This window comes from Labrus mixtus, chromosome 10 (genome assembly GCF_963584025.1).
Source record: "Labrus mixtus chromosome 10, fLabMix1.1, whole genome shotgun sequence".
Classification (NCBI taxonomy): Eukaryota; Metazoa; Chordata; class Actinopteri; order Labriformes; family Labridae; genus Labrus; species Labrus mixtus.
Genome location: NC_083621.1, coordinates 18415884 through 18430285, shown reverse-complemented (window position 1 = coordinate 18430285; position 14402 = coordinate 18415884). Strand labels below are relative to the sequence as shown.

The window sequence follows — 14402 nt, the reverse complement described above, 5'->3', positions numbered from 1 at the left end:
CAGGGTTGGTTGGACACAACACAGCAGGGTGAGTAACTCACAGCTGGAAAGGTTCAATATTCAGGCTAAAATCAGTTGATTTGAATGGGTTTTGGTTGGTTTACACAGAGAGAGGATGATCATCTCAGCTGGAAAATGTCAAACTGCAGACTGAAATGTGTTTCATTTTAGATGGTTTTGTTATGCTACTAAAACAAAATCCAGAATGATCAGCTCAGCTGGAAAGTGTTGACATGCAGACTAAAGATAATGTACTGTATTTGTAAATGTGGTTTGGTTGGTACATTGTGGTGGCCAAAATCAGAAATCTGGTTCGTGCAAGAAGAAATCAGCAGAGCAATTAACATGCAACTGTTGTTTTTAGCAAAACTCTCTTAAATTTCAACCAGACTTTGGTTGGACACAGAGCTGCAGGATGCTCAACTCACAGCTGGAAACATTGAAGCTTTAAATTGCTTTTCAAGTCTGATGATTTTTAAATGTAGTAGGGTGAACACAGACTGAGGATGTTGAAAACACAGATAAGAATATTACAAAATAAATGTTTTTTTAAAGAGGGTTAGATTTGACTCAACACAGTAGGTTGGGACAGAAGGACAGTTTGAAATGTTCAATATGCCAACTGAAATCGCTGTCAGATGGGTTGTAGGAAGCTATAGCAGATGAGGACGATCATCTCAGCTGGAAAATGTTAAAATGGAGACTAAAATCAGTTGAATTTAAAATGAGTTTTGGTAGGCCGACACTGAAAATGAAATTTAAATGTGGTTTGGTTGGAAACAATGCAGTGGCCAAAATGAGTTGTGGACTCAGAGCAACTGGCTGAGTGACTCACAGCTGGACATTTTAAATATGCTGTCAGTTGTGAATCAGTTGTATTTTGAATGGGGAAGCTGTTAGTGACAACTAAAACAAGGCTATCAACCCAGCTAGAAATTGACATGCAGAAAAAATGAATTTAATTTTGCATGTGCTTTGGATGGGATGATCAGGTCACAGCTGAGAGAAAGAAAACGATTAGAATGATTACATTTTTTAGTAAAAGTCGGGAAACCGTGCGTGCTTATTTTAGGTAGCAATAAAGGTTTACATTTTGAATGTGACAGAGAACGTAAGGGGGTAAAGTGTATCAGCGGCGGCGTTATAATCCTCCAAAGACTAGCTGTAATGTGTTGACCTCTCTGCTGCAACAGTACACACACACACACACACACACACACACACCCCCCCACACACACACACACACACACACATACACATACACACTTTCTTGGGAAAATACCTGAAGCTACAACATGTTTGACCATCAAAGTGGAAGATTTTACAGCACCAGCACCCCCTCACGCTGCAAAACACACACACACACACACACACACACACACACACACACACACACACACACAAACCCTGACCTCATTCCAATGTTCAAGAAGATAGAGCCACTTACACACTCTTCTGCTCTCTATCACATTCACACACACAAATACACACACACACACACACACAGGGTGGCAGTAGCCTGTGGGTGTGCGAGCAGCTGTGAATAATTGTGTTTACAGATGGCATACGTACGACCTGTGGGTTGACAGAGAGGGAGAGAGAGAGTTAGACTTCTCGCCCTCACAAGAAAAGACGGGGATGACATTTAAACCAAACCTCTCTCTCTCTCTCTCTCTCTCTCCCACTCTCTCTCTGTCCTCTACGTCTTGCCAGTTTCATCTACCTCACTCCAGTTAGCTTAATTGGCATAAGTGGTAACGAGGCGTTAACAGCCAAAGCAGAACAATGAACACTGACATAAGTTGGCAATAAAAAAAGGATGGTGAAGTGTTTTAGATGTGTGTCTAATGAATAATTTAGCCCCAGAAAGCAGGTAAATGAAGTGATTTATTTATACCAGAGGGGGAACTGAGCTTTAAAAGTGACACAATAAACAGCCACTGTGCATCTAATTTTTATAGTGTAGGTGTAAAGCAAGGTGCAAGATACTTGAGAGAATCAATCTAATTCTTTCATAATGGAGTATGTCTTTATTTAAAGGGCCAGGATGTCAGCCTGAAGAAATTCAATTTGATATTCACAGGTTTGTCTTAATCACTTGAAAATGTGAATCATTGTGTTTTCTCTATTGTAGAATACCAACAGAGAAGATGGGTCTGCCATGTTTCTACAGTAGCCCAGAGGGAAAAATATTACATTGGAGTTTTTTGGTAATTTTGCAGGTGCTACTATATCCTTCAAGTACATCAATACCACTCAAGTATATGCCATGAAACAATAAGAAATATCAATAAAACTCTAAAACAAGCAGGTAAAAAAATATTGAGACACACCCAAAGATGGATGTTTTAGGAGAACGTTTTTTTAAGGACTTTTTAGATTTAGATAAATAAGGTCATTTCAAGGTTTAGGAGAGGACACTTATTTATGTTCTGGGACTTTTAAGTCTTAAAAAACCTTCTGCAGTTTACGCCATTGGTGCAAGTTCTTTTTATGCTACTGTACTGTGATGTTAAAACCAATATTATGCCAATATACAAGAAGACTAAACAAAAACAGAAAATGTACTCGCTACCTTTTTTTGTACCAAACTTGATAATAATATGTCTGAACATTAGCATAGCATAAGAGACTCCAGAGAAAAGTGACTATTTAGCATTACAAACCATTTCTCCTCTTGCTAGTTGAGGAGAATAATGTCCATCCTGACTTTTGACAGCTGTTAGCATCATAAAGTAAAAACCTTTAGTACTATATTCACACTTACACAGTGTGTGTCATGAAAGGGTAAATAATGGATAGCAAGAGCTAATGAGTCTGCTTCTTACAGTACTGTGAAGTTACACTACAAGATCTAAAACCACGGGAGCCTAAAGAGGACATGTACAACAACTGTATTTTACTCCGTTCTCCCGTGGTGTAAAGTTGCACTGCAGGTCTTAAGTTAAAAAAATCTGCATCTAAAATGACTTTGTCCCTATTATGTTTACATTAGCTACATACCTAAAGAGTTTTACATTTGATTAAAAAATGTGTACTAAATAGCTTGCAACACATTCATATCAAACTGAAAAATGTGAATGTGTCAATCTGGTAAATCGGTTTTGTTATGAAGCATAATTTTCACCTTTTAGCTTACCCTAGTAAGTGCTCCAGTATTCAGTGATGTTAAATGAATGCAGTATGCTAAGAAGAGACTCTAATAGTGATACTGGAAACACTTAAGAGTGTGTGGAGTATGTTTTCAACAACCAGGTGAACTTTAATGGAGATGTAGCACCACTAGCATGTCCCACAGGCCACAGCTAACAGGCCCAGTCTGCTAACATTACTGTTAGCAAGTGTTTCCAAATGTGCTGTCCTTTAAGTGATAAATCGGGGCAGACATATCAAATCAACATGCTAACACGATGATGACAGGCTGATAAAATGCTAACCGCAGCGCAGGGGGGGGGGGGGTTATTGTCTTAGCGCGCTCCTTGCTAGCCTCCCTCTGTGGATCTATAAGTGGAGCTGATGGAAGGTTGGACTGAGTATGATTTACATAATTGGGATGTTAATTCATTAAGCAGTGGGAGTTGATTATGTTGCATATTGATTGTGTTGTGCTGCTGTGAGGTCATACACCTCTTTAACGAAGGTATACACAGCGCAGGGAATTGTGGGAGTCTGATTAGAAAAACGACGTTCCTGCTGACACGTCACATTTTGACACGCAGTAATGAAATCAGTGTGTGAAAGGTAGCAGTGTTGATTAGTTTATGTCTTTGTGTGTGTGTGTGTGTGTGTGTGTGTGTGTGTGTGTGTGTGTGTGTGTGTGTGTGTGTGTGTGTGTGTGTGTGTATGATGGAAAGATGGAGGAGTAGAAGGTGGAGGTGAGAAGAGAGGGAGTAGAGGGAGGGGAAACTCCACCTGGTCTTACCGTTCTCCGGGTGCTCCATCTCGCCGATGCTGCCGTCAGGCGTGGTCCGCTCGTAGTGGTCCTCCGGCAGCGCCAGGGGCCCGATCCGAGGCCCTGACGACGACTTGGAGCTGGGCGTCTCTGACTCCTCCAGGCCGCTGTCGTAGTAGCTGTGCTGGGACGCGTCCTGCAGGTCCTGCGCCTGATTGGCTGTGGAGAAGGTCACTCGACGGTGGGGGTGCTGTGATTGGCAGACAGAGAGAGAGAGATAAAGAAAACAGGATTAGTGTGAAGCTAGTAGTGAGAATTTGAGTTTTTTAATTCAACATAACATGATTTTATTAATAATCAGTTTCAGTTTGATCGGATACAGATGAAGAGACATAAATGATTAAAGACATGAAGAAGAACCAAGACTTTAAAAATAACAGTAAAGAAGTCATTCACAGACATTGACAAGGGGACAATCACTTCCAAAACTTTCATCACTTTGCACTCTGTTCTCAAACACGATCACTGATTATATTTCTTTTCTCTTTCAACTTCCATTGCTCAGAGCTCAGTCAACTTTCATTTCATCACAGATCTAATTTCATTCTATCGTTACTTTCATGTCACCTTCTTTCATTTTAAATCTTCTAATTTGTCTCATCTAATGTGATGGGTTTAATTTAAAAAAATAATCAGGTGAAGAAAGAGACGACTAAAGTGTATCCGACCTGCACCAAATACTGCTTCACACCACCAGAATAAGGCTCAATAACTGACAAGACAAACTCAGATTCATCAAGCAGAGCTACCGAACAGAAGACAAGTTTGATACAATCCTAAATGTCCATATGAAGATGCTTCAAACATTAAGACAAAATATATATACATGTGAACACTTACCCTCCATCTATGTTTATACTTCATATAAATGCACATGAACTTATCAAGAACCATGAAAATCAGTACTGGAAGTTACATTTGTTACAGAAAAAGTAGAAGGGTCCCGATGGCACCCAACAGGCCCCCAACATGAACTGCAAAGATTTGGATTCATGAACCAATGGAGAGCTTCGTTAAAGGAAAAAAAAAAGGCAGAAAAAAACTTTCTAGTTTAACTAGTGCGTTAAGTAGCCACATTGGAAGCATGCCAGAGCTGTTGGGGTTGAGGTGCCTTGCTAAAGGGCACCTTGGCAAGTACTTGGGAAGTGACCTGGAATCTCTACAGCAACCAAACCAACTCCCATACTTTGGTCCTAACCAAGACTTGAACCGTTGACCCTCCGGTTCCCAACCCCAGTTCTGTCCAAAGTGGCAAAAATAAAAAAATAAAAGAAGAACGTCAATGAACATGTCTCCTGATTGGAAGTCCTTTATAGTTTTTTTTATCCATCCAAAGAAAATGCTACAGGACAGCTATGACAGCAGCCCAACACTTCAAAATCGTATAGGGGTAACATAATTTGACACTTTGGACCCCTCTCCAAGCTCCTGTATTTGAGGAGTTATGAGCTTATTTGAGTTAAAAACATACAAGGATGAATCTCATTTATTATCTCCTTTTGTGTGAATATAAATGAGATTCAGTTGCATCAGATTTTAGACTTAAATAACAGTTTCCTGTAAAATTCTCCGTCACATCTTTGGTTTTTGTCCCCCCTGAACTCCACAGTGTTATAACAGAGGCAGCGGCCTGAACACACATCCTCTGTTGTGACTGCTGTGTGTGTTTCTGGGGGTGGAAGGTAGCTGTCGGACTCCTGAGTTTGATGGTTTTGTAATTAAAATACAATTAGCCTCCATATAGCGCTACAGGGACGCTTGGATGCCACTCACACACACACACACACAGAAAAATACACACACAAATGCACAAGTGCAAATAGTGCTGCCAAACAATCTGTGTCCTCATTCAAAGGCACACAATGCCCGGTCAAACATTTCAATCACACACGCACACACCTGACCGGCCCAGGCTGATAAAGAGCAGCATCCCTGGCTCGGCAGATACTCCGTCACCATGGCAACTGGGCGCCATCAGGGCCCCTGAACCAGTCAGACCCGCAGAAACAGACCAGGTTTGAGCTCCTCTTTAAAGCTGTTATCTCACATTTCTTTAAGCAGCTTTTTTTTCTGCAGAAGCTGAAAGATTTAACTGCTTTGCAACAAAAATTATTTTCTTAAATGACTCAAACCAACCGCAGATAAGGCTGTGTCTTAATATTTAAAGGCTTCACATTACGGTTAAATGCTGTTTGCCTTGAAAGCAGTTGGAGAGATTTGACTGAAACGGTTTAAAATATCTCTTATTGTGCAGCGTGCTGGCAGAATTAATGTCCGTCTGATGGAAATAGCACAAAAGTGAAACCTCACCGGAGCTGTCCTTTAAACTGTGTGGACACAATGTGCTGCTGAGGCATCAGAAGCCCGGCTCTCCTCTGTGCTCGGGGCGACAGGCTCCTCTCCAACACATTCAAACGCACAGTCATAACCGGACTCTCAGCACATCTGAGAACACTCACACTTTCTGTCTTTATTCTCAGCAGAATCCCAGAAAAATGGAGATGTCACAAAGGTCACTTTTTTTTGCATTTCTGTGTTGGGATAAAACCACAGTTGTTGTGTAATGTAAGCAGTCTGTCGTTTTCTCTTTCCTTTTCACTCCGTCGACGTTCGCGCGCATCTTTTGGTTTGATTTCCTCATAAAATAATTCTGATTCGTCACATTTTTGCATCTCTCACCAGCACACAAAGGCAAATTAACTCCTCAATATTTGTTTTCCTGCTTCCCCTGGTAATCCTCTCTTTTAAAAATCGGTAACCCCTTTCCTGGTCACCTGGGCTGAAACAAACACCCTACAGATAAAACCTTTTTTGCTCACCCTCACATGAATCAGTTTATTTAGTTCAACCAGCTGATCCTTTAGTATGCTGCCTCAAAGAATGCATGCACAAAGCAAGCATCATCACACTGATGTTCTGTTAACTCGTCACAAAAACTTGAAACTCAGATTCCAACATCAGGTGTTGATCAAGAGCTTCAGAAATGAGTCAAACAGGGTGTATGGCCCCTGGACATAATACGACACAGTAAATCAAAAATGTAACTTTGTTAACGATTGAATCGTAAATAAAGACTTTAACTTTGATACCAGTTGATCATTTAAGTCCATTAATCATTAACTGAGGTTAATATTAACATTTATGTTAACCGGTATTATCAATAAACCATAAAAACATCCGCTTTTCACTACATCAATAGATCTGAGTTTTTAAGAGGCCATGACGACTTGGAAAACTCAAAATCAAACGTGAAACGTTTTTGATAAATCATTCCCTGACTCTAGCTGTGCTCCGGAAAGGTATACGTTACTTGATGGAGGTTAAGCACTGTTTCAAAATAAAAGCGCTCAGAGCAGGGACTGCATCTTGGCTCGTAACTGATTTCTAATGCATAGGAGGCGCTATGTTTTTGCTCAGGTTGTCCCCGATCAATCCTACCATGTAAAAGAGCGGTTTGGACATGAACTGAATCTGAATTTCCAATCATCATGATCACAGGTCGTTTGGACTAATCCTGTCATACAGAGCCTCCCACTGGAGCGGTTCATAAAAAACACTACCTCTACGTATTGATGCCAACAAGTCCACATATCTACTCCTTGTACTCGAAAAACATGTAAAGGAGCAGCCAGTTATCTGTCTTCTTCCTACATGTTTGAAGTGGTTTTTTTTTACAGCATTCAAACGTGTATTTTTTCAATGTTGAGTTACAAGCTGGTTCACAGTGAAATGTTGAAATGAAATCTGCTGAAACACCTGTTATACCAGAGCTTACAGTGACTGGAAGAAAAAGCAAACACAAACCCACAGCGCGGCGGTTTGCTTTGGAAAACGTTGGGTCGTGACGTAAAGAAGTGTGCTTTCTTGAGCTGGAGCGCTCAAACACAACAGTTTGTTGATTTTTAAAGAGACAGAAGTGGTTTTCAGTTTTGTACCGCCAGTTTTTTTTGCCCCCCCCTCTCACAGAATTCCCAACTGAAATAATCCAGAAACATTTCTGTTGGCCAAATATTCAGATTTGTCCCTACCTGAGACCCTGCAGCGGGCTCAGAGTTATATATGTGTGTCAGTTTGTGTTATTAATAAATGCTTCTACTGCTCTGTCTGCAGTGCGAGCATTAGGAAATAAATCACATCTATATATACATGAAGGGAGAAATGAAGCGGATCAAATTGTCTCGATGCCTCTTCTGCCTGTCTGTCACCTCCAAACACACACACACACACACACACACACACACACACACACACACACACACACACTGCAAAATCCCTGTTTATTCTGCCCTTTTTCTGCTCCTGCATGTGTGTGTGTGTGTGTGTGTGTGTTTGTTTGCTGGAAATAGAAGTGCCATCTCAGCAGGTTGCACCATGGGAAAGTGGAGCAGATCAGAGGGGAGGAATATAAAGACCAGCCAACATCCAGAAACCTGAACCTGTCAGACACAGCGGGCTGCGACTGACTCCTCCACTACAGCTGCAGGAGATTTTTTTTAACAGATAAAAACCTCCCGACTTCAGACACTCAAGGTTTCGGTATCTTTGATTTCAAAATTTAATCTTAACCTTTGATGGATCACGATGCCGAACAACAGCAGAGCGGTCCAATATTGAAAAGGATTTGACCTGCTTATCAACGAAAAGATGTCAAATCAAGGAAGGCACCCGGAAAAACTACAAACGATTTTCCTTAAATAATTCACCCTGATCCAAAAGGACCTCATATAACAGAATCAGTTTACTTTAAAACATGGTGATACCAAGTGGACTTGTGCAGACCTCAAGTTTTGAGGAAGGACAAAAAACTCAACATCAATGTCGTGAAAAAGGCTGCAATATATCCAAAACACCACTGCTAGAGTCCTCACCCGCACCAAGCCCTAGTAGCACATCACCCCAACCTTCATCCACCTCCACTGGAAATTTAAAATACTCCTCTTCACTTAAATATCCTCCATGCCCGAGCCTCTCGGTACCTCTCCACCAACACACCATGTCCCAACAACTCTGGACCTCGGACACTGGCCTGCTGTCCAGACCACACACTAAACTCTGCATGGTGACAGGGCCTTCAGAAGAAGAAGAAGGCAACAGTGCTGACCTAAGTGTAAACGGCAACATCCACCTTCTTATGTATTGCACAGGTTGGTGAAAAGAGGTTGGAAAGGAACCAAAGGCATCTGTATCAGTCATATATCATAGATTTCCTTCTTTATATTCCCCTTTTTACCTGCAGGAGGTTAGTTGAAAAGGCCTGCACCACACATATCTGCAATACCATTCTTCAATACTGCAGGTACACGATGACTTGCAGTTCTGGGTTGTTGCAAAGTTCTATCTGTGTTTGTAAAAATGTGCTCTCCTGATTTTAGTTTTTCAGCATCAGTGCTCATTCAGTAACATCTTTCTTCCTCTGCCATGGTTCTAGCTAACCTCACAGCTGCCACCAAATTCACTCTGGGTCCACTTGATGTCAGTGCACGATTGACCCTCTCAACATGACTAGGAAGTTTTTTGATTTTTTTTCACCTTCACAAATAAATATTATCAGTGCAGGGGAAACATTATGCTGGCATCCCAAGTAGGCAAATAAGTATAAAAGGATAGAAAACAATGTTTGAAATCTGATGTTTTTTAAAGCTTTTATACGTTTCCGGGGAGGCAATACTGACTCTTCATATCACAGTGACAGTGAAAATGTTCTTTATTGGTCAGCACTTTAAATAAACAGACTTTTAGTACAACAATACGGCAGCTATATCTATGCAGTATTGATTATGTGTAAAAATGATGAAAATTATCTTCATGGTTGTCGTGGTACTTCTCTTTAAGACGACTTTGACTTTGTAAAAAAGAAGCATGTGAAAAGAACTGTAGAACAATAAAGATCTGAACAAGGGGTTCAAAGGTCAAAACCTGCAGTGTTGTTTTGCTTACAGCAAGCCATCCACAAAAGTCAGAGTGTAAGACAATGACTACTCATTTCCAAAAGGATTAAACTGAATTTATTTTGCTCCTAATTTACGTGTTGGACTTAAACAGAAGAAAGTTTTAAAGTTGAAAAACATTATGATGATGAAGTGGAGGTTACGCAGGCTCATCTGCATGTTGTCCTCCATTTAAAGCTGTTAATATTCTGCGTTTTAACCCTCTAAACTTATAAAGCAGACGTAATTTGTGTTTATTGAACACGCTGTAACAGTGGTGAAGGTCGGTGATTAAGAATTCAAGGAAAAGCGTCTCATCACGGCCGCCTTCCTCTGCCGCAAACTGTTAATGCTGCACTTTGACTGAAGTTTCGGATAATTTCTCCACCGACCGACACTCAGTCGTCTGCAGGCAAAACGCACACATGCACTTTTATGTAAAACAAGGAGGCGTGATGAACCATTTTTCCTTGAATCCATAGTAACTGACCTTCATTATCATCGCTGAGGGAAACGCGGAGGCCATGAATATGCTGCAGAATCCATCATGCAGAAAGGCAGAATTAAAGAGGCTCTAAATGGAGCACAATGCAGAGTTGGTGCAAGATTGCTGCAAAGTGTGAAGAAGTGTACAATCTTTATATCTGTCAGAGGAATAAGTGAACCTCCGTGAAAATAAAAGAGGATTATTTTTGTATTTTCTACAAACATTTTGCGGAGACAAAGAGGTAGGCGGATAAGGTTTGTATTCATTTTACTACAAAAAGAAACAAATTGAAGCTGCAAACATTTGAGAGATATTTCCCTCCATGTGTGAAGGGCTGTCGCGTGAAGAGGAGATGCAAAAGGAGCAAAGGGGAATGGAAAAAAAGGACGGAAGGAAGAGGAGAGCAGCTGGAGAAGGAGAGGTGGAGGTAAAAAAAAAAGGAGGAGCAGAGAGATGATAACAAGACGTTTGAGGTGTGCATCCTTTGAGGAAGAAGGGAGTGTATGGAGGAAAGAGGAGACAGGAAAGAAGAGATGAGGAACATGAGAATCAGGAAAAGGAGTGTAAAGAGGAAAGGAAGCAGCAGGAGAAGTAAAGAGAAAGGGGGGGAGGAAACAAGACAGAAGGCGCAAGATATGAAAAAGAAGGAAAACAGAAAAATGTGATGCCAAAGGAGACAAGAAAAAAAAGGCACAAGCAGGAAGACCAACAGGACTAAGGTATAGACAAGAAAAGAGGAGGTGCGGGATAAAACGTTAACGGAGGATAAGAGGAGGGAGGTAAGGAAGACAATGAAAAAAGAGAAGTGGGGTGGAGGAGAGATGAGGAACAGGACTTAAGAGGACGGAAAGAAGGCAAGCTGTGGTGTCAGGCAGATAAAAAGCCCAGATCTCCTCCTGCTACTGCTCCTCTTCCTCCTGCAGGAAGTGATAGAGCAGCAGAGGCACAAGAGGAGAGCGGAGGAGGACAACCGGCTGTAGTTTCAGAGAGATAAAGAAAGCCAGAGGTCCTCCTTCTTGACGCTGCCCTCTGCCCTCTCTGCAGCTTTCCATAAAGAAGGAGGAACAAACTGGCTGTGCATGCTTTCAAGACAGAAGAGGAGGCCCAAGGTTCCCCCTCCTGTTCCTGCTCCTTGTACTCCTGCAGGAGGGAGTGTTGGAGAAGTAGAATGTCAGACAGAAATAAAGGAGAGATCCTCTTCTTCTGCTGCTGCTCCTCTCTGTTCTGCAGGAGGTGATAGAGTGGCAGGTAAGAGGAGGAAGGAGGCTCTGGTTCTTGACAGGTAGAGAAAGTAAGATGCTAATCCTTGCCTAGTTCAGGAGGTGAAAGAGAATCAGGAAAACGAGAGAACCAGACAGAAAAGAAGACCCATAGTCCTCCATCTTTTGCTGCAGGAGGCTGTTGAACAGGAATTTTAGGATTCTGAAAGATTTGAAAGACAAGCGTTCTCCTCCTGCTGCTGCTTTTTTCCTGTCATTCCAGCAAGAAGTTAATGAGGAGTAGGAGGCTAGCTTTGTTTTTTTTTTAGACAGATAAGAAGCCCAAGCACCCTCCTAATGCTGCTGCTGCTGCTGCTCCTCGTCCTACTGCAGGAGGTTGGTAGTACTGAAGGAGGCCATGCTATGGGTTCAGACAAGATAAGAGAGACAGGACTCCTCCCTCTGCTGCTTCTCTGCTTCCTCCTGCAGGGAGGTTGCAGTTGAGGAGCCTTCAGTTCAAACAGAGAAGTCAATGCTTTGTCCTCCTGCCGCTTCTCTTGGAGGAGCAAAAGGAGCGATAGTGGAGCGAAGGAGGAGGCCGCCAGCTCGGGGCTTTGGACAGATAAGAAGGCAAGGCCCCCCTTTTACTGGTCCTGGTTCTCCAGCAGGAGGCTGCAGGGAAGGAGCTCCGTTGAGACCGATAAGGAGGCCATGTGTTGTCCTCCTGCTGCTCCTTGTCCCCCTTGCAGGAGGTGATGAGGAGTATAGGAGGAGCAGGAGGAAGAGGCGGAGGCACGTTCACCGGGCCACATTGTTCAGAGATGATTAAAACCCAGCGAGAGGAGAAACCCACGACGCCTCGCTGGCTGTTTGTCAGCCGAGACACGGAGAGGGAGATAACTGAGAGAGAGAGAGAGTGTGTGTGTGTGTGTGTGTGTGTGTGTGTGTGTGTGTGTGTGTGTGCATGTGTGTGAGATCCTCATTACCTCCCTCTGTGGGAGATAAGAGTGTGTGAGGCTGCATTGTGCATGCTTATAAAAGTCTGTCCTTATCAAGTATGCATGCACACACACTGTTAAGGCAACACACACATTTACACACTCTCTCCCTCACACACACACAAACACACACACTCTCGGCCCACGTGAAGAGCGGCTGCCAGTGATAATTCGACACAACTGTGCTGAATCCGAGCGGAGACTGAATGAGGAGTGGAAAAATAGATAGAGAGAGAGAGTTAGAGATACTGAGAGAGAGACTAAAAGAGAGACAGGCATACACACTTCCTACACATGAAAAGAAGTGCAAGTTTTATTTTGTAATGAAGTTATTTGAATATTTTAGACAGTAGAGACTCAGAATTCTCCTGCTCGTGGACATTTTCTGTGTTTTTTCAATTTTATATGAACTTGCTTTGTCATTGTTAACATCCGTTTTGCATGAGATTCAATTGAACGGACACACTGTCACACCGCGTCCTATAACAGCATGTGACACCAGCCAGCGTCAGCAACAAAATCAGATGGATTCAATTTTTTTCCCCATTTGGTCTTAACTGCCAGAGAGTGGAGCGACATGGATTTTATTTTTATTTTTTTTACCCTGAAGCTCCGTTTCTATTTGCATTCCAGTGGATTGCGTAGACAGGAAGTGAACAGGCTCTTCAAAGCACTGGCAAAAAGGAAAACTTCTCTTCGATTTTCTTTAGCTTGTGTCACTCAACAGAGCTTGTTAGCTTGTTTTACAAAAGTGGAGATAGTGGTGTAATAATTGTATCCACATCCATGATCGAAATGTTGTGCTTTTACTTGTGTCAACACCGGGGCGGGGGACTTTATTCGGCTCACCATGAGCTGTATATTGACGAGCCTGCGAGTGCTGTGATTGGAGTCAACCGCTCGAAAAAACAAAGCCCTACATTTCCATTTTTACACCATCAATACAATAAAAGCACGGCATGTCATAGGCTACTGTTTGCAAGAAGAAGAGACTTAAATTCACGGAGCAAAGAAGCATTTAACGGATGCAGAATGGACCGCCAGTGTCCGATGTTGTGCGATGCAACACGATATCTAACACTGGCTGTTCGGACACGGTGTCAGAGGGCTGGAGAGACAAGCTGTGCGTCAAACTGCAAATCTCAGGACTCATTTCAATAGCTTTGTTTGGCTTATGACTTGTGTTTCGAATAGAGCTCAGTGTGCTTCTGGAAGTAAAAATCCCATTCATTATCTCCATAGGGGATTTGATTATAAGCCATAATGTCATAACCATTGAAGGTAGACTTATCACAAGCTGCATGAGTTAGAAAGGTAGTATATGCTACTGTAGAAGACACAGGTTTGTATGATGTCAACCTTGTTTTAAGAAAAACATTTTATATATCGGCAGTCCTGGGGAAAATACATTACCCACAATCCCAATGTCAAAGCAATGTCTTTGATTAGTGGAGCTCGAACTTCAGCTGTCAACTGCTACCACTGAAGTTAACGGATGTTCAAAAACACTATACAAACACAAACTACAATATATTGCAACATTATTGTTAACAATATACTACGATAAAGAGAAATAGAAAGAAGGTCTGTGTGCGTTTATTGAAACCAATGTCAGCTGCAGTTCACAATAAGTGTCATGTTATTTCACCAATAAAAGGAGGGAAAAAACGCCGTCTGTCAAGAGAATTAAAAGTTATAAAACCTGTCATTCCAGAGTGACGCAAAAGTTGCATGAATCTCGAATCTGAACACAGTTTAAGAGAAAGAGACAGAAGAGGAGTGTCTCAGGAGTGTCAGACAAAGGTAGACAAAGGATATGTTTATATGCGTGTGTATATT

At 41.9% G+C, this 14402-nt stretch overlaps 1 protein-coding gene across 2 annotated transcripts in view; it reads right to left on the bottom strand.

Annotated features, from left to right (window-relative positions):
- pcdh1b (protocadherin 1b) overlaps nt 1–14402 on the bottom strand; it is a 202059-nt gene that overhangs the window by 95574 nt on the left and 92083 nt on the right. For both annotated transcript variants that reach the window (XM_061048586.1, XM_061048587.1), the window contains exon 4: nt 3923–4142. In XM_061048586.1, coding sequence (XP_060904569.1) covers nt 3923–4142 — 220 coding nt within the window. The remainder of the gene's footprint in view (nt 1–3922; nt 4143–14402) is intronic.